The sequence below is a fragment of the Culex quinquefasciatus genome, chromosome 2, assembly GCF_015732765.1.
Source record: "Culex quinquefasciatus strain JHB chromosome 2, VPISU_Cqui_1.0_pri_paternal, whole genome shotgun sequence".
NCBI lineage: Eukaryota > Metazoa > Arthropoda > Insecta > Diptera > Culicidae > Culex > Culex quinquefasciatus.
This window is the reverse complement of record NC_051862.1, coordinates 209,545,719-209,571,358: the sequence shown is the minus strand read 5'-3', so window position 1 is coordinate 209,571,358 and position 25,640 is coordinate 209,545,719. Positions and strand designations below refer to the sequence as shown.

The 25,640-nt window shown below is 40.7% G+C and overlaps 6 protein-coding genes across 6 annotated transcripts in view; 3 read left to right on the top strand and 3 right to left on the bottom strand.

The window, feature by feature from the left end:
* Window positions 1–25,640, bottom strand: part of LOC119766616 (potassium voltage-gated channel protein Shaw-like) — a 174,846-nt gene that overhangs the window by 108,903 nt on the left and 40,303 nt on the right. The window lies entirely within an intron of this gene.
* On the bottom strand, window positions 918–3,131 carry LOC119766485 (trypsin-4-like). Its single transcript, XM_038251058.1, has 3 exons — window positions 2,676–3,131; window positions 1,436–2,633; window positions 918–1,378 (listed from the first exon to the last, which is right to left on the bottom strand). The coding sequence occupies exons 1-2, from the start codon at window positions 3,129–3,131 to the stop codon at window positions 2,109–2,111; spliced, it is 981 nt and encodes a 326-aa protein (XP_038106986.1). The 3' UTR covers window positions 918–1,378; window positions 1,436–2,108.
* LOC6053607 (transmembrane protease serine 9) lies at window positions 3,237–6,171 on the bottom strand. The gene is made up of 3 exons (XM_038251564.1): window positions 5,649–6,171; window positions 3,900–5,595; window positions 3,237–3,844 (listed from the first exon to the last, which is right to left on the bottom strand). Exons 1-3 carry the CDS (start codon window positions 5,701–5,703, stop codon window positions 3,241–3,243), a joined length of 2,355 nt encoding a protein of 784 aa, XP_038107492.1. The 5' UTR covers window positions 5,704–6,171; the 3' UTR covers window positions 3,237–3,240.
* Window positions 6,409–7,748, top strand: LOC119766484 (serine protease gd-like). The gene is made up of 2 exons (XM_038251057.1): window positions 6,409–7,594; window positions 7,695–7,748. The coding sequence occupies exons 1-2, from the start codon at window positions 6,617–6,619 to the stop codon at window positions 7,746–7,748; spliced, it is 1,032 nt and encodes a 343-aa protein (XP_038106985.1). The 5' UTR covers window positions 6,409–6,616.
* LOC6053608 lies at window positions 7,459–8,951 on the top strand. The gene is made up of 2 exons (XM_038251567.1): window positions 7,459–8,247; window positions 8,306–8,951. Exons 1-2 carry the CDS (start codon window positions 7,787–7,789, stop codon window positions 8,844–8,846), a joined length of 1,002 nt encoding a protein of 333 aa, XP_038107495.1. The 5' UTR covers window positions 7,459–7,786; the 3' UTR covers window positions 8,847–8,951.
* On the top strand, window positions 14,257–16,440 carry LOC119766615. Its single transcript, XM_038251565.1, has 2 exons — window positions 14,257–15,792; window positions 15,849–16,440. Exons 1-2 carry the CDS (start codon window positions 14,276–14,278, stop codon window positions 16,393–16,395), a joined length of 2,064 nt encoding a protein of 687 aa, XP_038107493.1. The 5' UTR covers window positions 14,257–14,275; the 3' UTR covers window positions 16,396–16,440.

The window sequence follows — 25,640 nt, the reverse complement described above, 5'->3', positions numbered from 1 at the left end:
TTGAAAGGGCCAAACGTTTTTTTTTTCTTGTTACTGACGCGACGACGGTTAAAGGACACGATGCCGACGACGGGCTCCAGCTGTGGCCTAGGATTGGATTCCGGTTCCAGGAAAGTGGCAGATTTATGCATGCGGCGAAGGCGTTTGCATCTTATTTATGGACGTCGTCGTCGAGCAGAAACAATTGAGTTTCGATGGGGTTTCCCGAGCGGATATTGAGTCTTTGATTTGTAGCAGTTGGTTGAACTTGGTTAATCGAAGTGGAGGTTTAAGTATCGTGGCATGAAATATCCGCAAAATTGATATATTTTGTTATATCCTAATAGAAATCATGATACAATTAGATGAAGCTATTTTAGAAAATAGTATTTAACAAATATTCCACCAAAGAACCGTAATCATCTCGATACCATTCCATATCTTCATCCGAAATCGAGCCATCCTAATGGCCGCTTAAAGACCACCAGCAAAAAGTGACTTTCCTGCATTTTCTTGCCCACGTTCCCCCAATCTCTGCTGAGCGATCCAGACATAATTGATTAATTAAACCGAATGGCTTTTCTTGCTCGAAGGAGCCACCATTTTCCTCCCGAATTTCCCTGCCGCCTTCTCGCCAAAAGTGGGTCATCACATTGAGGAAGGATTTAGTATCGAGCGGAGTTGTTTTTTTCCGCTTCCAAGAAGTAATCCATTTTATCTGGCCAGGACGAAGCTTAACGCCCCACAGATAGATACGATTCCGAGCTCGATTTAATTGGTCTTCGTTTTGGCCAATTGTTGCTCGACCCACCCACAGCTGGGAGTGATCGATGGTTGTCGTCCCCCGGTGCTAGACTGACGCGATGCCGAGATTTATTGGCGGTCTTTTTTGACGCAAATTTTGGTTAGCGCAAGTGATAGATACACCAAAGTTATACAATGATTGCGGTCAAACGTTTATTAACTCCTACGCTAGAATCCTCAGTACGGTGCCCCGAATCCAGCCTGCGTAGAACATCACGTCGACAAAAACTTCCGGCAACTCGGGTTGCTCGCAGTGATCTTCTTTGCCAGCGACCAGCAACCCGCGAAGATACACCCCACGGCCGTCTCCAAAGTCATGGAACAGAGGACTACCGTGAAAGTTGCCTTTGCAGGAGGGATCACCGGAATACCTGGCGATTCCTCTGAAGTGTCCGCAGACGTGACCCTCGTTGCAGGGTTGACGCTCGTCTAGGTCAAAGAAGTATTTCTTGTGAGTTTTAGTGGGGAGAAGCAGTCTGAGTCGGGAACCAGTTCGGGAGGTGTCGAAGAGAACGCAGAAGGGAGTGGTGTCCAGAGGTCTGTCGAGCTGAACGATGGCAAGATATGAGAGGTTTGGTCACCACTTGTGCCGTACCTGAAATGAATAAGGGTTGTACAGAGAAGTTACCAATGTAATGATTAAACAACTTACAAATCCGGAACAGAGGAGTTCTCAAGACATGAAGCTAGAGTCAGCATGAGTGATGGACTGACGAGCGTAGCAAAGCACTTTATTTCACCAGCTCTTGTAGATATGAACGGTAAGGAGCAATCAACATTGTTGAGCAGATTTTTCGTGCTGAAAACGGTGTTGTTCTCGATCCACCCTGTGTAGCGTGCGACGTCTAGCAGAAGAATGCTGCTACGTTGATCTTCTTGAGATATGGTGGTTGTTAGTCCTCGTAGATACCACGTTTCTTCATCTTCAACGTAGAATGTACTGTTGAAAGTTGGTGGAGAGTTTGTATTAATACAGATGTAGTTGATTCCGAGGGTGCAGTTCAACTGAAGTTTATCTACTGATCTTCCAAGATTGGTATTGTTTACAACAAGATCCTTCGGATCACCTCTCCATAGACATATCGGACGCAGCATCTCAGTGAACTTCAAGGGAGAGATCAGCTCCAGCAAAGCTATGTTGTTCCTGCCACTAGCTGCATCGAATTTCTCGTGTCGTATGATCCGACCTATTCGTTGGTGGTGCAACAAGCGATACCTTCCCTTCTCCAGAATCTTGAAGGTCAGTATCAACTTGGAGGGATTCCGAATCTCTGCATTCCGATATACCTTTGCTGGCGATACCAAGAACAGCTCGCTGATGATCGCTACGTCACACAATCGATGTATCCCACTAGCGTTCCGATACACTTCCCCCTGCCAAGGCCACGGTCGTTGTTGTCTGACCTCCGGAAGCACGTGGAGAAGTCCTGGTTGAACAGCGCCGTGTCCTCTCCATCCGCACTGATGTTGCTGCTCTTCCTAATCCATGGTAGATAATACGCCACATCAACAAACACAACGAAGCTCTTCGGATCCACCAACCGAGTCTCGGCCTCGATCTTCCCGTTGCTCAGAATCCCTCGCAGTCCCCACTTGCCGTCCTTCCCATCGATGTACAGTCCTCCTCCGCTGTCTCCGGAAGCCGGTGTAGATCCATTCCGGAACCCAGCGCAAAACATCTTCCGATCGTACAGGAATCTCGTGTAATAGTCCGGATCACTATCCCGACAGCGACGTCTCGACACGATCAACATCGGAACGTGCTTCAACGCGCCAGTCAGCTTATGTTCCTCATTCTCACCCCAGCCAGCAGAGCTTCCCTTCTTCCCGATGATCAGCTCCTCAACGCTACTTCCACTTCACAAACAAAGCGATTTCACATAGTCCGTAGCCTCAAAATCCACCTCCACCTTCAGCAGCGCAATATCATCCTCCAACGTTCTTGTGTTGAACTCCGCATGCCTCACGATCTCCTCAACTCCAACCTCCTGCAGCGAGTGCTCCAAGTTGTACAGATTCGCAGTCCCCGCCCGTACCAGCATCTCATTGGCCCGCAGCGGTCGAGTCTTGTACTCGGGATAGGTACAGTGCGCCGCAGTTAGTACAAACTTCCGCGATATGATCGTACCTCCACAGGCGTAACTTGAGTCAGCTTGCGCGTTGATTTTATGGAACACTGCGACATGCCAAGGCCATTCTCCCGATCGGGATTGGTGGCCGTGGTATATCAACTCCCGAGCTAGCTGCTTTCGTTGACCACATTCCGTTTGTTGATTGCTGGGACTTGCAGTGATGCTCTTACAGAAGATGACAGTGACAATGAAACTGACAATCACGTTCCACAACATTTTCCAGAAGTAGACTATTCGACGTGGTTTTTAATGCGCTTATCATTTGTTGAATACTACTTGTAAGTGATAAGGAATTTCTTTTGAAATAAACAGTCTGTCAAGTAATTTAATCACCCTTCTGTCTTCTCCACTCAACCCTACCCTCCGGAACCGGAACCACCGACAACCCGATTTCCCCCACCCCAACTTCCACGATCCAATCGGCATAGTGCAGCAGATCCACGTACACCTCCGGCAAATCATCCCTCGCACAATGGTTGGCCTTCCCAATGTCCAGCACTCCGCGCAGCAGCACCTCCTCCCCCACGCGGTACACCAGCGGAGCGCCGTGCAGGTTCGACTCACAGTAGAACCAGAAGCCCTGCTCGATGCCCACCATCTGGCCACAGATGTGACCGCCGGCGGTGTCCACCTGGGCACCCTCGCGGCGCCAACGATCGGCACAGCCGCCCACGTTGGTTGTGGTGAAGTTGGCCACGTGGAAGGCCACCGGATTGGCGCGGGAATAGGCGGACTGCCAGCTGACGGATTGGAGGGGTAGTTGGGATGGTTTTAGGGTTGCTTTGGGTAGGCAGATGGGCTGTTTTGGGAGGGGTTGGGCCAGTTGGATGAGGGCGATGTTGTTGGAGAGGAGGAGGTTGTTGAAGGACGGGTGGACGTGGATTTTGCCTGCCGTTGCAATGGTTCCGAAGTGGTCGTTGACAATTTTCCTGGAAGAAAGGTGAGGATGAGATTTTGGGTACAGTTGGTGATTTGGAAACTTACAAAGATTCTAAAGGCAATCCGTCTACACAGGACGCAGTCGTTACTAGTAGGGTTGGCGAGATCAAGGAAGCGTAGCACTGAAACTGGTAGCTGCTTTTGATCTGGTACATCCACTGGCTGTACGATGTCTGGGAACACTTTCCAACGTCAAGTAAATCTGTCGACTTTACTACTGCATTTTTGTCAATCCAGGACTTGTAGTGAGCAACATCAGCAAGCAGAATTTCAAATACTGATTGCTCCTTAATCAAGCTGTAGGTTATACCTCGCAGATACCAGGATTCACCGTGCTTCAGGAACAGCAGATCTCCAAGCATTCCACTGAATCCGTACGTTGAGATTTGATAGCAGAATCCTCTACCGCCAAGAGCTTCCTCTGGAACATTGTAGATCCTACGACAGGTTTCCTCACCGTAAATTTCTTGATCATAGTCGTCCAGATATCCTCGTACTCTGGACAATGTCCAACCGGCAGGATCGCCACCCCAAAGACAGACCGGATGTATGAGCTCGGTGAACTTCAGAGGAGCTTTCAGCTCCAGCAGGGCAATATTGTTCAGTCGGGTGTCCCTCTGTAACTTTTCGTGACGAATGATCCGTTGAATGCGTTGCTCCAGGAAGACTTGGCTTCTACCGTCTTTGAAAACTTTGAATTTTACCATCAATTGCGCTGCGTGCTGAACGTCAACTTCATCGTAAACCTCGGCGGGTGATAGCATGAAGTAATTGCTGATTACAGCTACCTCACCAAGTCTAGTCGTGTTGTTTCTGTAGACTTCCCCATGCCAGGGCCATTTTCGCTCTTCCTTAAAGCCGGTTCGCTTGAACTGTGGCTCTTTCTTCTTCCCACAAACGGAAAAGTCTTGCAGCGGTGTTGTCCCCGGAAGATCATCAACGATGTTTAACTTCTGTTTGATCCACGGCATAAAGTACGCCACATCGGTGAACACGATGAAGTTGGAAGTGTCCAGCAGACGCGTTTCGGCCACGACCTTACCGTTGCTCACGATCCCACGAAGGATCCACTTGCCTCCCACTTCAAGGTACAGTCCTCCACCGCTATCCCCCAATCCAGGAGACGTCCCGTTCCTAAACCCAGCACAAAACGTCTTCCGATCGTACAAATACCGCGTATAGTACAGCGGATCGCTATCCCTGCACGTCTTCCTCGACACAATCGGCATTCCCGCATGCTTCAAGTTATCCGGCAGCTGCTGATTCTCGTCCCTTCCCCACCCAGCGATCGTCCCAACCTTCCCCACAACCTCCTTCTCATCATCAACCCCACTCCACAAACAAATCGGCTTCACGTAACTCCCAAACTCAAACTCCCCCGCCGTCCTCAGCAACGCAACATCACTCTCCACCGTATCGGAGTTGAACTCGTCATGGCGCACGATCTCCACCACTCCAACCTGCTGCAGCGAGTGCTCCAACGCCTGCAGGTTGGCAATCCCGGCCCGGATCAACATCTCCGCGATCTTCAGCGGCCGGGCGCGACTCTGCGGGTAAGTGCAGTGCGCCGCCGTCACGACGTAGTTCTTGGCCACGATCGTGCCACCGCAGGCGTACGTCGGTGAGGCTCGGTTCATCCGGTGGAAGAGCGCCACGTGCCAGGGCCATTCTCCAAGACGCGAAGCATTGCCGAAGCTGACCAGCTGTTGGGTGATCGGAATGCGTACGCCACAGTCGTCCGCTGAAATGGATGTAATTGATCAGTTGCGATCACCTATTGAAGTGATGACCTACCTCCCAGTACGGATCTTCCAAATAGGGTAAATAAAACGAATTTCAGCCAGAACATCCCGCAAACAAACGACACTTGTTCGGCGAAGCCTCAACGGGAGAATGAGTGACGAAAACGTCGCACGTACTCATTATCGCGTCAATTTCGTTGCGTTTGCGTAGAGTTGAAGATCGCGAGGTTATCGCCGAACGCCGAACTTTGGAGCGTTGACCAAAATGTTCACTTTCAGTCGCAGAACAACCGGCGCCGATCGCGTGCCACCAAACGAGCGTTCTGCGTCTCAACTGAATCTTGCTTGAGCTGTGCAGTAGTCGTCCGCAAAAACTGGTTTTAAACGAACGTTCTAAGCCGGCTGGTGGCTTGGAGGTGTGTGCGGTGAGCTCCAATGTGGATTGCATTGGGGATGACGTTCGGTGACGTCTTAATAGCTGCGCGACACTTTGAAAAATGTTTGCTGGAATTTATTGGTTTTATTATTCTCGTAGCTGGTTGGACTAATTAATTATGCGTTTAGTGGTGAGTTATGATGACATTGGCATTATCTAGAGATGTGCATTTTTATTTGCACTATTTTAATCGTAAGATCGCTGAACTGTTACAAGTATTCGGATAAAACAAGCTATAGAATTAATGTTATATTTTGAAGAAGTCTCACGGTGACTGTAAGGATAACCATCAAATACAACAGTCAATGTTTTATTCAGATAATTGCAACGTTTATAGTCCTACTAAATTTCACTAAACATGCCAGTGCAGCAATTATAAATCGTGCAAAATCCGACATTTAATAGGATCTCGTTATCTAACGCTCACTTGCCAGCCAGCCTGTCTGAAAGCCTTTAGTAGCATACTGGCGTTACATGACCGCAGTTCACTTCTATCGCAGTCCTGCGATAATGTTCCGCAATCAAGTTGCGAACCTGGTCGTAATTTTAATCACCTACAAAATCATAACCGTCACTGAAGCTGAATGTGGCTATCGGAAGACCCTAGCCAAAGAGTTGGTTCACTACGGGAAGAACTCCCGCCTTGGCGAGTGGCCATGGCACGTGGCCCTGTTTCACAGCGTGAACCAGGCCGAACCCAACTACGCCTGCGGGGTACGATCATCTCGCGCAGGTTTGTACTAACTGCGGCGCACTGTACCTATCCCGAGTACAAGACTCGACCGCTGCGGGCCAAGGAGATGCTGGTACGGGCGGGGATTGCGAATCTGTACAACTTGGAGCACTCGCTGCAGGAGGTTGGAGTTGAGGAGATCGTGAGGCATGCGGAGTTCAACACAAGAACGTTGGAGGATGATATTGCGCTGCTGAAGGTGGAGGTGGATTTTGAGGTTACGGACTATGTGAAATCGCTTTGTTTGTGGAGCGGAAGTAGCGTTGAGGAGTTGATCATCGGGAAGAAGGGAAGCTCTGCTGGTTGGGGTGAGGATGAGGAGCATAAGCTGACTGGCGCGTTGAAGCACGTTCCGATGTTGATCGTGTCGAGACGTCGCTGTCGGGATAGTGATCCGGACTATTACACGAGATTCCTGTACGATCGGAAGATGTTTTGCGCTGGGTTCCGGAATGGATCTACACCGGCTTCCGGAGACAGCGGAGGAGGACTGTACATCGAGGGGAAGGACGGCAAATGGGGATTGCGAGGGATTCTGAGCAACGGGAAGATCGAGGCCGAGACTCGGTTGGTGGATCCGAAGAGCTTCGTTGTGTTTGTTGATGTGGCGTATTATCTACCGTGGATAAGGAAGAAGACCAACATCAGTGCGGATGGAGAGGACACGGCGCTGTTCAACCAGGACTTCTCCACGTGTGGTTTGCTTCCGGAGATCAGACAACAACGACCGTGGCCTTGGCAGGGGGAAGTGTATCGGAACGCTAGTGGGATACATCGGTTGTGTGACGTAGCGATCATCAGCGAGCTGTTCCTGTTATCACTAGCGAAGGTATACCGGAATGCTGAGATTCGAAATCCTTCCAGGTTGATTCTGACCTTCAAGATTCTGGAGAAGGGAAGGTATCGCTTGTTACACCACCAACGAATAGGTCGAATCATACGACACGAGAAGTTCGATGCAGCTAGTGGCAGGAACAACATAGCTTTGCTGGAGCTGATCTCTCCCTTGAAATTCACAGAGATGTTGAGTCCGATATGTCTGTGGAGAGGTGATCCGAAGGATTTTAGTGTGAACAATACCAATCTTGGGCGATCAGTAGACAAACTTCAGTTGAACTGCACCCTCGGAATAAACTACATCTGCATTGATACAAACTCCCAACCAGCATTCAACAGTACATTCTTCGTTGAAAACGAAGAAACGTGGTACCTGCGAGGACTCACAACCACCATATCTCAACAAGATCAACCTAATAGCATTCTACTGCTGGACGTCGCGCGCTACACAGGGTGGATCGAAAACAACACCGTTTTCCGCACGAAAAACCTGCTCGGCAACGCGCACTGCGCCCGGCGGTTCATCAACGACTTCACGTTCATCTCCAGCGGTGCAAGGGAGGCGAAATGCTTCGCGGCGCACATTAAACCGTCACTTTTGCTGGCGACCGCTTCCTGCTTGGAGAACTCTTCCGGGGCTGATTTGTAAGTCAATGTGCAGTGATTTGTAGAGTTGCTCATGTGAATTCTCAATCGTTTTCAGGTTCGGAACGAGTGGTGGTCAAACTGCTCAAGTCAAACAGATCTTCGTGCATCCCTCGTATGAAACATCGAGAAGATTGAACAACGTTGCGATTGTTCAATTGCAAGAAGCGCTGAAAAGTGTCCCGTTCTGCATTCACCTGGACACCTCTCGAAATGGTTCCAGATCGCGCGTTCTTCTACCAACTCAAGGTCCAGAAAAGTACTTTAACGATTTCATTGACTCCGAAAGTTGCGAATCCTGCGAAGATCGATTGAACTCCTCAGGAATCCCGCTAGACATCACTTCAGGGGGTCACATCTGTGGTGACTTCAAGGGGGTTTCCAACGGCGCTGGAGATGAATTCTGCACGGAGAGCTTTCAGGGTAGTCCTCTGTTCCACGATTACGGGGACGGCCAAGGGGTGTATTTGAGGGGGTTGCTGGAAGCCGGCAAACGAGACCACTGCGAGCAGCCGGAACTGCCGGAAGTGTTTGTCGACGTGATGTTCTACGCCGACTGGATCCGTGAGATTGTGCTGCGGATTGTTGCCGGGGGCTAAGCTTCAAATTCTCTGTCGGATCGCTTGGTTAAAGCACTGTCGAAAGTTTACCATCTGTTATATATCCAGAATGAATAAAGTATTATTCCACTCGATGAAACTTCCAAAAACGTTCTTATGAAGTCTTCACAAATCAATTGCCCCCACTAAAGCGAAACTAATCCACACTAATCGGCTCAAACTTTGCCTCCCTGCCCAGAAATCAAAGCTTATCGCACCCCAATTCAAAGTTTGGCCAAAATTTCCCAAATCCTGATTCCATCCGGCGGGGGACCTGCTGCCTTAATTTCATTTAAATGAATCCCGTTCGAGAGCGTCAAGCCGGAAAGCTTTGGAGGGAACTTTTGCTTCAGCCTTTAAAATTCGAATCCGCCAGAGGTCAAACACTAACGATCGCTTGATTTTTCCTCGCGTTTAATGAGGCTTTAATTTTCACGACTCCAGCGGGACTTTTTTTCCCCTGCACTAATGACGTAAAACAAACACTAAGCATTACAAAGAGGGGGCAAAATCAACAGCATGAATCATTAAGGAGGTGAACTCCACCAGGTTTCGTTTGTTATTCGTGCTGAAAATAGTGCACAAAGAGTAGGGTAGGGTAGTCATCAATGAGACACTTTTGGTTTTCAACTTTCAACGATTTTTCTAATTTTTTCATCAGCATGTTTTAATGAGCTTTTTGTTGCATTTTATTTCTTTTAGTGTGTTCCAACATTGACCAAAATATGAGATCGATCCGACATCTACAGCCAGAGTTATTCAACTGTCTCATTGTAGACGCACTTGGCAGGAACAATGAGACAGCTGGGGAACAATGAGACACTCTGAGAAAATCAATACTTTTCTAGTAAAACATCATGTTTTTGCATTGTTCCATTACAGGTGACTTGCCTTGAACATTTTAGAGCAATTTTGCCAACATGAAACTTTAATTAACAAAAGTTATACTAAAAAGTATTTAAATTTTGTAAAATCCATATATTTATACCAAATAACTTTGTATGTCTGGTTAAATGAAGTTAAAACTCTATAAATATGCCAAAAATCACTTTCAATTTATATTTTGGAAGATTTCCATAGATTTTGAAAAGTTTAATGAAGAAAAATCGAAGTGTCTCATTGTTACCCATGGGCTGAAATGAGTGGGGAACAATGAGACAGCCCTGGATTCTGGGTATATTCTAAATTTTGGCCAAAACTAATCAAGGGACATTGTAGCCCAACTCAATCCCTATGGAACGTCGAAAGAAATTTGAAGAAATATTAGTTTTGGTGTAAATGGCAGCCTACGAGCGAAACAGTATTTTTTGTCCAAAATTTACTTTTACACCCCAGAATCAAACATTTATGAATAACTTTGTAAGGGAGCGTCCATAACCAAAGCCACTATAATGGCAGACGGTGTATCCAGTAGACACACCTTTCCCCCAAATATGAGCCTGATTGGTTGAAACTACGACATGTGAGAGCCATTTTATCATTGTTCCCCGTGTCTCATTGATGACTACTCTACCCTAAGTTCCAAACTAAATTCCCGGACAGAAACGAACTCCAACAGAAAACAAAAATCCTTAACAACAGTAGTGGAAAACTGTGCAAAACTGTTTCGGCAGCTCTTTCCGAGCATGATGCTGAAAAGTTTTCCCACTGAGTTTTAGTTTTGTCGAGTGCAAGTGTCAAGTTCAGGAATGTTGCTGCTGTGTCGACACAGACTTCATGTCTGGTGTCCTAAATAAGCAAAGTTAGTCCGGGTGAAACGGGTGACATTTGCCGCGTGGTGATATTTGCTTGCTGGGAAAAGGTTGTCGTAGAAGTTAATGATTTCAACATTCAGTTTTAGTTGAGGCAAAAAAAAAAAAAATGCCAAATATTTTTGTAAATAAGGAATGCCTTCACAAATTGCTCCAAAATCAGCTCGACATCAACCTCCAGTGTATATATAATCTTATCCAAACGCCTCCATAATTGCCAGATCATTACCATTTACGATCGATTCGCTTTGCCGTAACGCTCGTCACAGGGAATAAAGTATCAACATCATGCTCGATAAAAAAAAACTCTCCTCCCTTCCAGCTCATCAATCCGCCATCATTTCCAACTCCCACGCAAAAATGACACACGTGGCGGAAATCTTAAATCAGCACAACAAAAGAAGGGGGACGTGGGAAAAACCGCTCATAACAGTAAAAATTTATCGCCCCACAAATTTGACTGTGCCCACCCACCAGTGTCGTCACAGTGGGTTGGCGTAAGGCCTCTCTTTTATGATGCTTCTCCTTAAAAATGAACAGCCCCCGTGGCGAGAAATCAAGGTAAATGAGCCGATCGCTTGGGTTTGGAATTTTGGAATCTCTTTAAAAAGTTAGAAAAATGTAAACAGGATAATTCACCATTCCAGCGAGGTCTTGAACGTAAAAATCATCAAATAGCATCAAACCCTCAATCCCAAAAATACATAGATGTCAAGAAAACGAGGAAAAGAAGTTCAATCTCTTAAAATTTCAAGTCCGGAAGGTTTGGAAAGAGTACTTCCGCCCTTTTCCCTCTCCATTGTCCGACCTTCAAAATCCTTCAAGACACTTGTTCCGCAATTCATCTCGTGGCCTTTTGTTGATCCGTTGAAGGATGCCCGTCTGGACTGGGCCGCTGTGCTGCTCTCTTGAATTTCCTTGCTTGAGTTCGCCAAACCAAGCCGAACAATCCAAGGTAAACAAACTCTTCCGCAGGCCATTGTTGCCGCACCAAGGCAGTGATGCCTTTCCGAACTCTTTGTCCTCATCCTTGGCCGCCACTTTCTTCGAGAACTGGGATCATTGCGATGGTTGAACCTTAACCCTCTACTGGCCAGTATTTTTTTATGATACAAACTTCTGACTTCTAAAATTAGAAAAACTTGAAAAACTTGAAAAACTTGAAAAACTTGAAACACTTGAAAAACTTGAAAAACTTGAAAAACTTGAAAAACTTGAAAAACTTGAAAAACTTGAAAAACTTGAAAAACTTGAAAAACTTGAAAAACTTGAAAAACTTGAAAAACTTGAAAACTTGAAAACTTGAAAACTTGAAAACTTGAAAACTTGAAAACTTGAAAACTTGAAAAACTTGAAAACTTGAAAACTTGAAAACTTGAAAACTTGAAAACTTGAAAACTTGAAAACTTGAAAACTTGAAAACTTGAAAACTTGAAAACTTGAAAACTTGAAAACTTGAAAACTTGAAAACTTGAAAACTTGAAAACTTGAAAACTTGAAAACTTGAAAACTTGAAAACTTGAAAACTTGAAAAACTTGAAAACTTGAAAACTTGAAAACTTGAAAACTTGAAAACTTGAAAACTTGAAAACTTGAAAACTTGAAAACTTGAAAACTTGAAAACTTGAAAACTTGAAAACTTGAAAACTTGAAAACTTGAAAACTTGAAAACTTGAAAACTTGAAAACTTGAAAACTTGAAAACTTGAAAACTTGAAAACTTGAAAACTTGAAAACTTGAAAACTTGAAAAACTTGAAAACTTGAAACACTTGAAAACTTGAAAACTTGAAAACTTGAAAACTTGAAAACTTGAAAACTTGAAAACTTGAAAACTTGAAAACTTGAAAACTTGAAAAACTTGAAAAACTTGAAAAACTTGAAAAACTTGAAAAACTTGAAAAACTTGAAAAACTTGAAAAACTTGAAAAACTTGAAAAACTTGAAAAACTTGAAAAACTTGAAAAACTTGAAAAACTTGAAAAACTTGAAAAACTTGAAAAATTTGAAAAATTGAATAAAAGCTTCAAAAACTCAAAAAAAATTATAACTTCGTTTGAAGTTTGAACTATAATTTTTTTTTAAATTAAAATAACAACAATACTTTGAAAACAATTAAAATCTATAAAAGACATGAAATACTTAAGGAGCCATTACACTACCACAAACAAACTTGCACTGTTTGGTGATTGACAGTTTGCCAAACTCGCAAACTAGGCAAGAAGTATGCAGGCTGACGTTCGTACAAACAAATCCAAGCAAACAAACAAAGCAGGCAAACTGGCAAACTGTCAAAAAGAGCGAGTTTGTTTGTTTGTTTGCCGTAGTGTAATAACTCCTTTACAAAACTTCAAATTATTTAAAAAAAATAAAAAATGTAATTCTCCGTAAACTCAAACGAAATTTTTATCCTTGGTAACGCATCCGAGGTCCATTTTTCGGTACGACCCCTTTCATTTTTTTACCAAGACATGTTTTTCAGTGAATTGTATCTCGAACTTTTATTTGGAACAAATAGTTTCATTTTAAAATAACAGTCGACTCTCTGGTTGTCAATATCCAAGGGACCGTCGAGGAAGAGAATCATCAGTTTACAGTTACAGTTTGAAGTATGCAGTTTGAAGGGACTGAAAAATTCATCGATAGATGGAAAATTATTGATATCGAGAAGATCGACAGCCAGAGAGTCGACTGTACTTGTTTTTTTATAACTTTCCTGGGTTTTCTTTTAAGAGTGTATCAATTTTCTACAAAGTTGTAGAGCAGACAAAAACAGACATTTTGATATATTTCATAAATTCATTAATATCTTATCAAAGACAAACACAAAAGAAGTTTAATCAGACCTCCAAGGGTTACGACATCCCTGAAAACCATCCTGTTGGAGTCAAAGTAATGGCATTTGGGTTGGGCGTCGCGACGCCCCTCGTCGTCGGGACGTCGTTTGTTGGTTTAATGCCCGTCGGTATTTCTTAACAGGGAAGCGGAAACGACGGCACGATTGTTGGCGAACTGGGGATCATAAAGGCCCCGGGATTTGTTTCACCAAAAAAAAAAGAAAAAGAAAAGTCAAGAAAAAATGTGGTCGTTTTCGGTGACTGTTATTTTGTCGTAATTTTTTGTGGGGCTGCTTTTCTTTCTACTTTTGGTTGATTTTCTTTCTTTTGCTCATGAAGAGCCATTTGCTCCAGCTTTAGCCGCAAGAGGAGTCTCTCGTGCTAAGTGATAGTAAATTAAGAGTTAAGCAGCCTTAATACTTTTGGCTAATAGATAAATCAGGAGTGTGATGCAAAGCTATTACAAGGGTAATGTTTTAGTCATCAGATTTCAAACAATCTTAAACTAAAGAAGGAAATTATCTTTTAATGCATTTGCAATAATTCTAATGGTACTGCCATCACAACGTATCACTGCAACAATTATTCATATAAAACATGTTCCGCTACTTGACCAGGGCTGAACACATCCCCTAGCAATCTACCATCAATTATTTACATTTGAAGCGACTTGCACCCTGACAGTGGGAAGTAATCTCGTACAAAAAAAAAAACACACCAACTGGTTAGACTAGCGCCGATAGGAATTACCGATCGGGAATACCCCGCATCAAATGCTACCGCGGAGACTTGATAAGCTCCAGGCGATCGTAAAGAAACAAGCACAGTTCACTCGCTGAAACGATGCTGATCACCATGTTCTTTAAGAGTCTCTACTTACTTTTGCTATCGTTGAGTTGCGCTTTTGGGGAGTGCATTCAAAAGCCGGTTGAAACTTTGGAAGCGCCATTGTTTGGCCAGTGGCAGGTTGAACTGTTCCAGCGGATTGATCCGGGTGATCTGAAGAATGTCTGTGGTGGAACGATCATCGGTAAACAGTTCGTGATAACTGGAGCAGATTGCATTGAAACTTCAAACGCCGAAGAGGTCTTCGTTCAAGGAGGTGATTCGCAGCAACAAGTGCCAGTGGAGAAGATTTTTAGACATCCCTCGGGTGATGTTGCGCTGTTGAAGACTGATCAGGATTTCAATGTAGAACCGTTGTCATTGTGGAGTAGATCTGGGGTGGAGGAGCTGATTGTTGGCAAGAAAGGTTGGGCCGAAGATTATCAAAGCTACTCGGAGTCTTCAATAGTGTCTAGAAGAAACTGCCGCAACAGTGATGCTGGATTCTACACGGAGTATTTGGTAGAGAAGAAAAAGTTTTGCGCTAAGCGTCTCAATGGATCGCTTGCTCCCACCGGAGGTGGACTCTACATCGCAGATAAAGGCGGCAACTTGAGTCTACGAGGTATTGCCAGCAGTGTCAAAGTTAAGCCAGATAGCTATGCACTGTTCACCGATGTAGCGACCTACCTTCCATGGATCCAAGAACAAATCGGTGGCAAAAACGTACAAGCCACCTCTTCTGAGTGTGGTAAAAGGTCAGCGATCGACGCGGGTCGACCCTGGCCCTGGCAGGGCCAGGTCTACCGCAATGATTCCGGTTCAATACAGAGAGTTGCCAGTGTGGCGATCATCAGCGAACTGTTCCTGGTATCCCCAGCTGGTGTCTACAGCTCATCGGAACTACGCGATCCCACTCAGCTGTCCCTGACTTTCACATCGCATGAAAGTGGACAAGCTAAGGTGTTTCACAGCCAGCGAATCGGGAAGATCATTCGCCATGAGAAGTTCTACCCGGAAAGTGGAAGCAACAACATTGCTTTGCTACAGCTGCAAACTCCGTTAAAGTTATCTGAACGGCTAAGTCCGATATGTCTGTGGAGAGGTGACCCAAGGGAGTTCAACATTGAAGTTAGAAGAGGTGGTACAGGAGGATTCACTCCAGTAAAGGATTGTGACGGTCCGCAGAACCACTTTTGCATCGAAACTAGTGCGCCAGTGGCTTGGAACGATACGTTCTACTCAGAAAGGGGCGGTTCATGGTATCTGAAAGGTATCACTGCTAACGTTTCCACGGGTGAAAACGGATCTAGAGCGATGCTGCTAGACGTGCCGCGGTACACGGAGTGGATCGATGAGAATACCGTGTTCCGCAGAAAGAACCTGCTGGGCAATCTGAACTGTGCCAAGCGGTTCATAAATGATTACACGTTCATCTCTGATGCAGTCGGGAAGAAGTGCTTCGCCGCTCATATCAAGCCAACGATTCTGTTGACTACAGCAACATGCTTGGAGAATGTCACCGCTTCGGAAATGTGAGTCTATCTTCCAAAGTTGAAGAATTTCAAGAAGTTAATCCTTTCCTTTTCAGCACGGGAACCAGCGGCAACCAAACCTCCCAGGTCAAGTCAATCCACGTCCACCCCCGCTTCAACAGCTGCAACCACGCCAACAACATTGCAATCGTTCAGCTTGAGCAACCGCTGGACAGCACCACTCCATTCTGCCTGCATCTGGACCCTCCGAAGCGGAAATTCCGACTGCGTAGTTTGCTTCCCAACCGGGGCTTCGAGAGGCACTTCTACGACCTGGCACCAAGCCCGGGTGGAATACTGGAATGTGCCGACCAGTGGCGTCGCGAGGGCATCGAGTTGGACACTGCCGGGGGCCATCTGTGCGGGGAACTGGAGGGAATCTCGGAAAATCGAGGCGACCCATTCTGCGCGGAAAAGTTCGAGGGGAGTTCGCTGTACTACGACTACGGCGATGGGCAGGGCGTGTACCTGCGCGGGCTGCTGGATTTTGACAAGCGGAACCACTGCGAAAAGCTGCTGGAACTTCCGGAGGTGTACGTCGACGTGACGTTCTACGCCGAGTGGATCCGCGACATTGTGGGGGCGTTCCGGGAGGACAGTTAATACCGAAAATAAAACGAGCAAAACTTGTTTCATCCAGAGTGCAAATTTATGAGCGTCCATGTTGTCCAATCAGGTCCGGAATGCCACGGCGAGCTCAGGTGCATTACAATGTGCACTCCCGTGGAAAATGAATCCCCGCCAGTCCGTCCGCAGGGCGGAAAGGCGCTGATGGATGTTCTTCATCAGGTCATGAATCATTCAATCCCTTGCTAGAATGTGACTTTTCCGCCAGCAAAAGTTCACTTTCACAGTAAATTGAAAAAGTTGCAGCACGTTTCGCTGGCTGAGGGAAGCGAGAAGGGTGGTGTTGTAAATCCCAACGCAGCTGGCAGTTTTTCCCGTGCGAAACTCGCGCCAGATGACCGGAAGCGCGTAGTGGCGCGCTGCTGTTGCTTGTTGGTCATTGTTGCGCGCGCGCTTCCGGTCATGATTCCCACTTTGGAGAAGTTTTTTTTCTATTTTCTTTTGCTCTCGCGCCCTTTATCGCTGTTCAAAATGGACCGGTGTGATGTATTGGTTGGGGCAGGGATTGTCACTTGGTAACGATGGACCGGGTTTTGTGCTGCCGAATGGAAGTGATTTATCTAAAAGTGTTTGGAAGTGCTTTTTGCGGGGGTTTTGTACAATGGTTGCTGTTCCGATAGCAGGATGCATTATTATTCGATTGTATATTTTTGTGCCACACCAATAGGCATTGAAAGAAATAAACTAGATAAAAGATAACCGTTTTGTTTTGTTTTGATATGCTTAAAATATCTTTTCAAACAGTACTTTTTAAAGTTATTGTTGCATTTTTGCTTCTTTTAACCAATAGTTTCAAAGTATAATCATAATCAATCAAATCAAATTGTTCGCTCTACAGAGCAGTTCTCTACGAAATCGATCTTTTTTTTAATTTTAATTTTTGTTTTTTTTTATGCCTTCGGTATGCCCAAAGAAGCCATTTTGCATCATTAGTTTGTCCATATAATTTTCCATACAAATTTGGCAGCTGTCCATACAAAAATGAAATATGAAAATTCAAAAATCTGTATCTTTTGAAGGATTTTTTTGATCGATTTGGTGTCTTCGGCAAAGTTGTAGATATGAATAAGGACTACACTGAAAAAAAAATGATGCAAGGTTAACATTTTTTTGGTGATTTTTTATTTAAATTTTTGTCACTAAAACTTGATTTGCAAAAAAAAAACACTATTTTTATTTTTTTTTATTTTATGATATGTTTTAGGGGACATAAAATGTAAACTTTGCAGAAATTTCCAGGTTGTGCAAAAAATCATTGACCGAGTTATGAATTTTCGAATCAACACTATTTTTTTTCAAAAATTCGAAATATTGGTCGCAACTTCATTTTTTGATGTAAAATCAAATTTGCAATCTAAAAGTACTTTAGTGAAATTTTCATAAAGTGCACCGTTTTCAAGATATAGCCATATTAAGATTATTTTTTTTTAAATAGTCACAATTTTTCATTTTCTTAAATTGGTGCACATGTTTGCCCACTTTTGAAAAAAAAAATGTTTTTGAAAAGCTGAGAAAATTCTCTATATTTTGCTTTTTTGAACTTTGTTGATACGACCTTTAGTTGCTGAGATATTGCCATGCAAGTGTTTAAAAAGCAGGAAAATTGATGTTTTCTAAGTCTCACCCAAACAACCCACCATTTTCTAAAGTCGATATCTCAGCAACTAATGGTCAGATTTTCAATGTTAAAATTTGAAAAATTCGTAAAATTTTCCGATCTTTCCGAAAACAATACTTTTAAAATTTTCAAATTAAGACTAACATTTCAAAAGGGCCAAAAATTCAATATTACGCCTTTTTGAAATGTTAGTCTTGATTTAAAAAAAAATGAACATATTTTTTTCGGAAAGATCCATTCTTCCCGGGATTCGAACTGACGACCTATAGATTGTGAGTCCAACGCTCACCATCTGGATTGAGCTTACGACCTAACCTCTAGGTTAGACCTTGGCCAACATTTACTTCCCGGTCCGACGGAAGGCGTGATGAGAAAAATCAGACTCCATTATCCGAAGCCTCGATTATCAGAAGTTTCGATTATCTAATGTTCGATTATCCGAAGGTTGTATGGGACTTGGGATAATCGAATCACGAACAATTTTTTTTTTGTTTCGCTTATCCGTAGAATCGATTATCCCGAATGAAATTTTTCCAAGGTTATCGGATAATCGAGTCTGAACTGCAAAAAAACTGAATTTGATATAATAGTGCATTTCGAATATTTCCCCAAATTTGAAGCAAATATGAAGTAATTTTCAGATTTATTTTGATTATTTTAAACTTTTTGCCTATTTTTCAAAGGTCCATCTAACAATCATACATCTTGATCTAAATCAGAACCGTGATTTTGAACAAACGAAAACAAAAAAAAAACTAAAATAAATTGTAAATTGCGAGCCTGACTTAAGAAATTATAAAATTAAGTTATAATCACATAATGCTAGTTTTGCTACCATCCAAAAATATCAATGAATTTATGAGCAAACCGCGAAGAAAAAAAAATGAATAAAGATTAAAATGTGTTTATCGATTTAAAATACATCAAACAACTTCAAACCATGTATTCTGTTCAGTTAACAAAAGATTATTCGAACGGTTTCCAGAAGCATTTATTACCTCCTTGCCCTGATATACAGTGTAAACTAACAGGATATCGTTTCAATAAAATTACAATTACAATTACAATTTGGATTGAAATAGCCGTAAAATTGTCCCCGTGGTTTCTGTTTGATTTACTTATCAGTCTGCCAATCAACTATTTGAATTACCAGCTAAAAAAATCAATTTCTTTTATTACCCAATTTTTTTCGCTCTTATAAACAAATATTGATTTTTACAAAATAATAAGAATATCTGTTTTAATGGCTCTAAACAAAGTATTATTGAAAATCAAACTAATAGTTTCCGATACATCGGTGGTTGAAAATGCGGACGAATTTAAGAATTTCCCAAATTTAAACTTTTGGGGGACAAAAAAGTAAAAAAAAAAGATTTAATGTATACCAGTGCAGTAGTTATGCATTCAATTAAGTTTTTAAAAATGAGTTTTGAGGAAAATACGATTCACAAAAAAAATTATGACACTGTACAGTGAAACTTCATTATAATTCTAAAATTGTTTGGGTGGTTCAATCATGCTCAAAACGATGTCAAAACAGAAAAATAAATGTTATATTGTTTTCATGTTATTACAAATCAAAGAGAAAATTTGCCCGTTAATTTTCCGAGGCAAGCTCAAAAAAAAAAATTTGCTACGGCCTAACATGAAAACGGTTTTTTTTCGCAAAAAAAGTTCTTTTGCTATTTCAAATTTGATTCTCCATCATTTTTTTTAATTTAATGACATTATTTTCGTTTTTAATTATGAATCTTTTTTCAGGTATCCATAATTTTGGTATTGGAAATATTTTACTTTGAATTATACTAAAGTCTCAGTAAAAAATCGGATTTTATTTCGGTGTACCTTACATAAGGAACGTACAAACAATGTTTCATCCAAGTAAAAAAAAAATATGGGAAAAATCAACAAATGAAAAAAGCAGGAATGAGGGAAAAAAATCATTTTTACTCTGACATAAACATTTTTGTTGATTCTAACTGCTAACCTGAACGATAAAAAAAATAATTCCAAAATTTGAAAAAAAAATATTTCTAAAATTATGTAAAAAGAAATTTTTAATGTATGGTTTGATTAAAAAATATAAAATTATACTCGAATCGCACCAAATTTACAATAAATCTCACTTTTAACATTAACAATTTGTCTCAGAAAGATATGCATGATAAATTAAGAATAAGTTCAGCTGAATGCACTTCTATTTTTAGTTAATTCTGAAACATTCCGATTTCTATCACTTTTTTTTAAATATTTAAAAACATTTACTTTGAAAAATATTTCCGATGGTTTTTTGGAGATTTAATCAATTAACCGTTTTTTATTTAGATTTTTTTTTGTTATTGGATTGATGCAGTCGAATGTATGATAGAAAATTTTGAAATACATTTGATGCTAATAAATTGAAGAAAAGCCAGTTAATTTATCTATATCATTCTTTTAGCATCAAAAACAGTAAACTGAATAGAAAAAAAAAACAATTCGGGTATAATTTTAGGTCCATTTTTGAAAAATTTCTTAAACCCATTTATTAGTTTGAATTACTCCAATAACTCTTAATTTAAATTTAAAAAATAATAAATTACTTAATTACATGCTAAAATCAAATTCGTTTCTCCTTAGTTGTCAGTCTGAGGCCTTGCTAGAAACCCTTGGATTTTACTGTTTAACCTTATGAAAATTTAAAGTTTAGTTATAACTTTTTTACTGTTTCCTTATTTTTGTGGAAAGTTGGATGTTTTTTTTTTGAGCTGGAAAAATATTTAAATAAAATTTGAACTTATTTATTATCTATTAGCATACATAACAATTTTTACGTTTTTAATTCTACCTTTGTTCGTCAATTTATTGACACCAAAGAAACCATTTGTCATTATCGTTTTATCCATAGAATTCTCAAATTAGGGAAATGGCAAAGGAAACGAATAACTTTTGTTTAGATTGTAACGATTTTGCCTTCCTCACTGAGGTCTTGCTCTGAAAACAAACTTTTCACAGAAAGCTCGTGGACTCACCTTCATGTATACCTATCGACTCAGAATCGAAAACTGAACAACTCACGATTTTGGTCAAACCAGTTGCAATGGATTTGGTTTAAGGTCCCATATACCTATTCATTTTTATAAAGTTTCGATTTGTAGTTCAAAAGTTAAAAATGTATTTTTGTATTTATCCAGATGTTGGATAAGTGACGAGACCATTTAAGTGATATTGTGTACTTTTTTATGGCGGATTTTCAGAAAAAAAAACTAGATATAATTTGTGTCCAAACCCATCGAATCACCAATAGTTGGTGAAGAGTGAGGAAGGCACCAACCACAAAGGCGGATTAAGTTAGTTTTTTTTAATTGTCCTGATCGAAAGTAGTATCTTCACTGAGGACACCGTATCTACCAAAAAATCTCTTTGAAAGATATGGATATCATTACACTTTTGCATGAATGCCTCCCAAATTTATATGGAATGCAAAATGTCTCTTTGTTACATTATGATGAACAGACAAATGCAAATAAGAAAAACTAAAAATAAATAATGATAAAAATTGCGAATCGGTAAGTAAGACTTCATTTTTCAGTAAAATTTAAAGATTTTTGAAAGTGTATAAAAACATAATTTCTAAACGCTTTAGTTAAGATGATTGTCATTTTAAAAAGTTTATTTGAGGTGGGTAAACTATTTTAAATTATAAATTCAAAATTAAATAATAGGTTTCATTTAAAAAAAAAATAAAAAAAGAGAATGAATAAGTGGTTGGACAAAACAATCAGGTTAATTTTCCAATTAAGCCAAAATGACTATTATTTGGAGATTTTTTTCATCGGCCGTGGCATAGGTAAATAAATGGGGTTTTCAGCCATTTTGGTTAAAAACGATATTTGGAAAAATAATATAATTAATTCTGTAATAGAACGTTAGCCGTTTTGGTAGTGTCTTGATAAAAGAACTCTTTTAAAATGTGTCTATCAGATTAATAATTATTATAATTTGTAATTTGTAATTTGTTATTTTATTTGTTGTTTTATTTATTATAAAGGATAATTAAAAACATATAATGAAAACTTTTACGGTACCATGATGCAAGACTAGAATTAAGTAAATGGATGACAGTACGATTTTGGATTTTGATTCTATCCTTTTTTATTTTTTAGATAAATATTTAAATTTTGGTTCTGAAATCAATTTGGAACTCCATAAGATTGAAAAAACTTTTCAAATTTAAATAATAAGTAATAAATACTTTTAATTTTAACTAATTTCTATTTATTATCTTTGCGTCATAAAGTGTTTCGTTTTTGTTCGTGATTTCCTTTATTTCCAAATATTTTGAAACACTTTGAACATCTTTCACCGAAAAAAGAAAAGCAAAACAACCACACTTCATTAAACAATTACTCCCAAATCTCGTCACCCGATAACTTTGCCCAAATCCCTTCCGGCAATTTATATCACACAAATTGTGCCAAAATCTGCGCCGCGTCCTTTGCACAATCAATGACCGCACGAGATAATCGCCCCAAGCTCTTTTTGTACGCAATTGACCAACCAGGGGCTTACAAATGAGCACCAACCCAAAGCCCAGTCAAGCGTTCCATGTGAGGTTGGCTGGCCCGCCGGCAAAATAGGCAATATTCATAACTTTTCTCCCGTCCCCAGCACTAACATGAATTTGGAGGGACTTTCTTGGCGCGCTATTCTCCTTCAGTCGACAAGAAAGTTTGCACATTAGCTCGGCTCTCGGCAAAATGTGAATTCAATAAATTGCTCCCCCGAGGCCAACATTGCAAATTCATTAGGTCGAGAGAGAGAGGCAGATTCAGAGTAACTTCGGGAAAAGCCCACACAAGGGGTTAGCCCCTGAAATTAGGCAGCGCCGTCCATGCCATGCCCGGGAGGTAATTGAAGATTTCCCGCACACCCACTTTGTGACACTTTCTTGTTTGCTCCACAATTTAATTATTTTGTGCCCTCAGAAGCGCAACACTGTGTTACATTTTCATGCAATTTTAATTGGATTTGCCGTGCGGTTACAAAAAACCCGATAAACTTTTCTGTGCGCTCTGTGATCTCATCTCAAATTATAGCATTTCCAGCATTGTGTTTTGCGCCCGAGAAACTGACCACCGCCACAAGTTGCTCGTTTTCCCACCAAATTAGCAACACGATCTCTCACCATCACCCGAAGGGAAGTTTCTCAACTTCTTGCCGGAAGGGACCGACGATATGTGTGGGACCACCCCCAGCTGGCGACAACATTGTCTATCTGTGGGTTTGCAAGGGACGATTGGAAAGTGTGGAAAAGCGTTTTGAACTCTGCTGCTCGGGGCAAAACCTTGCATGCAAATTAAGTGCATAAATTAAATTTCCGTTTTTCCTGAGGTGCGATGCTCTGCGGACTACTTTGGTGACGCATCACTTGAAGTTTGATTTTCGCAAATTCAGTGTTACATGGATTTTTTTTTGAATTATAAAAATATATGTTTTTTTTTTCAATTTCCAAAAAAATACCGGGATTTTTTTTCATTATTTTGACACGGAAATTCCCGAAACTGAAATAGACTTTCAAATTTTGGTCTGGAAATTCTGATTTTATTGTGGAAATAGAAAACATAGTAATCGATAAAAATTCTGTAGCATTTAAATTTTTAATTTATTTACAGATCCGCAAAGTGCCAAGTGATTTTATTTTTTTAATTCAATTTGATATATTTTTGTAAATTTTTTGAATATACCTGGGTAATTCTCCGCCAACTCACACAGCAGTTGCCCCGACCCCTCTTCGATTTGCGTGAAACTTTGTCCTAAGAGGTAACTTTTGTCCCTGATCACAAATCTGAGGTCCGTTTTTTGATATCTCGTGACGGAGGGGCGGTACGACCCCTTTCGTTTTTAGGCATGCGAAAAAAGAGGTGTTTTTTAAAAATTTTCAGCCTGAAACGGTGATGAGATAGAAATTTGGTGTCAAAGGGACTTTTATGTAAAATTAGACGCCCGATTTGATGGCGTACTCAGAATTCCGAAAAAACGTATTTTTCATTGAGAAAAACACTTAAAAAATTTGAAAACTCTGCCATTTTCCGTTACTTGACTGTATATTTTTTTGGAACATGTCATTTTTTGGGAAATTTTATGGTCTTTTTGAATCTACATTGGCCCAGAAGAGTCATTTTTTCATTTAAAACAAAAATTGTAATTTTAAAATTTCCTGTTTTTTTCAAATTTTGCGGGATTATTTTTTAGAGTGTAATAATGTTCTACAAAATTGTAGAGCGATCAATCACAATAAATTTGATATATAGACATAAAAGGTTTGCACATAAACATCACGAGTTATCACGATTTTACAAAAAAAAAAGTTTTGAAAAAGTTACTTTTTGCGTTTTTGTTTGTTTCGTCGTTCGTGTCTGTCGCGGGTGACCATGAACGGCCATGATCGACAACGAGCAACTTTTTCAAAGCTTTTTTTTCGTAAAATTACGATAACTCGTGATGTTTATAAGCAAAACCCTTAGGTTTTTATATCATTTTTTTGTAATTGTCTGCTCTACAACTATGTAGAACATTTCTAATCTAAAAAACCTTAATAACCCTGCAAAGTTAGAAAAAACACGAAATTTTAAAATATTTTTTATTGTTCTAAATGACAAAATGACCCTTCTGGGTCAATGTAGATTCGAAAAGTACACTACATTTCCCATAGAATGACATGTAGAATAACGAAAAATTCAAAAATATAACGAGTGTGTCATATTTTAATATTGTAAATCGAACCATAAGTTGCTGCGATATTAAAGTTAGAAAATGGTGGGTTGTTAGGGTGAGACTTGGAAAACATCAATTTTCTTGTTTTTAAACCTTTGCATGGCAATATCTCAGCAATTAAGCGTCATATAAACAAAGTTCAAAAAACAAAATATAGAGAATTTTCTCAGCTTTTCAAAAATATTTTTTTCAGAGGTGAGCAAACATGTACACTAATTAAAAAATATGAAAAAACTACGACTATTTCCAAAAAAGTTACATAAAATTGGCTGTAACTAGAAATTGGTGCACTTAATCAAAATTTTCCTGATGAACTTTTTGATTGAAATTTTGACTTTAAATCGAAAAATGAAGTTCAAAATTTTTTGCGACAAACATTTAGATTTTTTGAAAAAAAAATAGTTTTGATTAAAAAATAAATAACTCGGTCTAAGATTTTTTGCACAACCTGGAAATTGATGAAAAGTTGGCATTTGATGTCCTCTAAAACATATCAGAAAATGAAAAAAATAAATAAATAAATGTTTTTTTGCAAATCAAGTTTTAGTGACAAAAAGTTAAATTAAAAATAACCACATTTTTTTACCGGGTAGTGTAGTCCAGATCCATACCTACAACTTTGCCAAAGACACCAAATCGATCAAAAGATACAGATTTTTGAATTTTCAGGTATGATCATTTTTTTTAATGGACAGCTGCCAAATTTGTATGGAAAATTATATGGACTTACTAATGATGCAAAATGGCTTCTTTGGGCATACCGAAGGCACCAAAAAAGTTTCAGCAGGATTAAAAAAAAAACGAATGACTGAGAGAATTGCTCAAGAGTGCTTCTTTCCAATGCTTT

Excerpts from the sequence above, each read along its gene's own strand:
- LOC119766485 (XM_038251058.1), bottom strand. The coding sequence starts at position 3,131 with ATGTTGTGGAACGTGATTGTCAGTTTCATTGTCACTGTCATCTTCTGT. Across the intron at positions 2,634-2,675 it reads AGGTGGAGGTGGATTTTGAG|AGCGTTGAGGAGCTGATCAT; the intron begins GCTACGGACTAT and ends TGAAGTGGAAGT.
- LOC6053607 (XM_038251564.1), bottom strand. The coding sequence starts at position 5,703 with ATGTTCTGGCTGAAATTCGTTTTATTTACCCTATTTGGAAGATCCGTA. Across the intron at positions 5,596-5,648 it reads TGGAAGATCCGTACTGGGAG|CGGACGACTGTGGCGTACGC; the intron begins GTAGGTCATCAC and ends CATCCATTTCAG. Across the intron at positions 3,845-3,899 it reads GGATTGCCTTTAGAATCTTT|GAAAATTGTCAACGACCACT; the intron begins GTAAGTTTCCAA and ends CCTTTCTTCCAG.
- LOC119766484 (XM_038251057.1), top strand. The coding sequence starts at position 6,617 with ATGTGGCTATCGGAAGACCCTAGCCAAAGAGTTGGTTCACTACGGGAA. Across the intron at positions 7,595-7,694 it reads TCCTGTTATCACTAGCGAAG|GTCGAATCATACGACACGAG; the intron begins GTATACCGGAAT and ends ACCAACGAATAG.
- LOC6053608 (XM_038251567.1), top strand. The coding sequence starts at position 7,787 with ATGTTGAGTCCGATATGTCTGTGGAGAGGTGATCCGAAGGATTTTAGT. Across the intron at positions 8,248-8,305 it reads AACTCTTCCGGGGCTGATTT|GTTCGGAACGAGTGGTGGTC; the intron begins GTAAGTCAATGT and ends AATCGTTTTCAG.
- LOC119766615 (XM_038251565.1), top strand. The coding sequence starts at position 14,276 with ATGCTGATCACCATGTTCTTTAAGAGTCTCTACTTACTTTTGCTATCG. Across the intron at positions 15,793-15,848 it reads AATGTCACCGCTTCGGAAAT|CACGGGAACCAGCGGCAACC; the intron begins GTGAGTCTATCT and ends TTTCCTTTTCAG.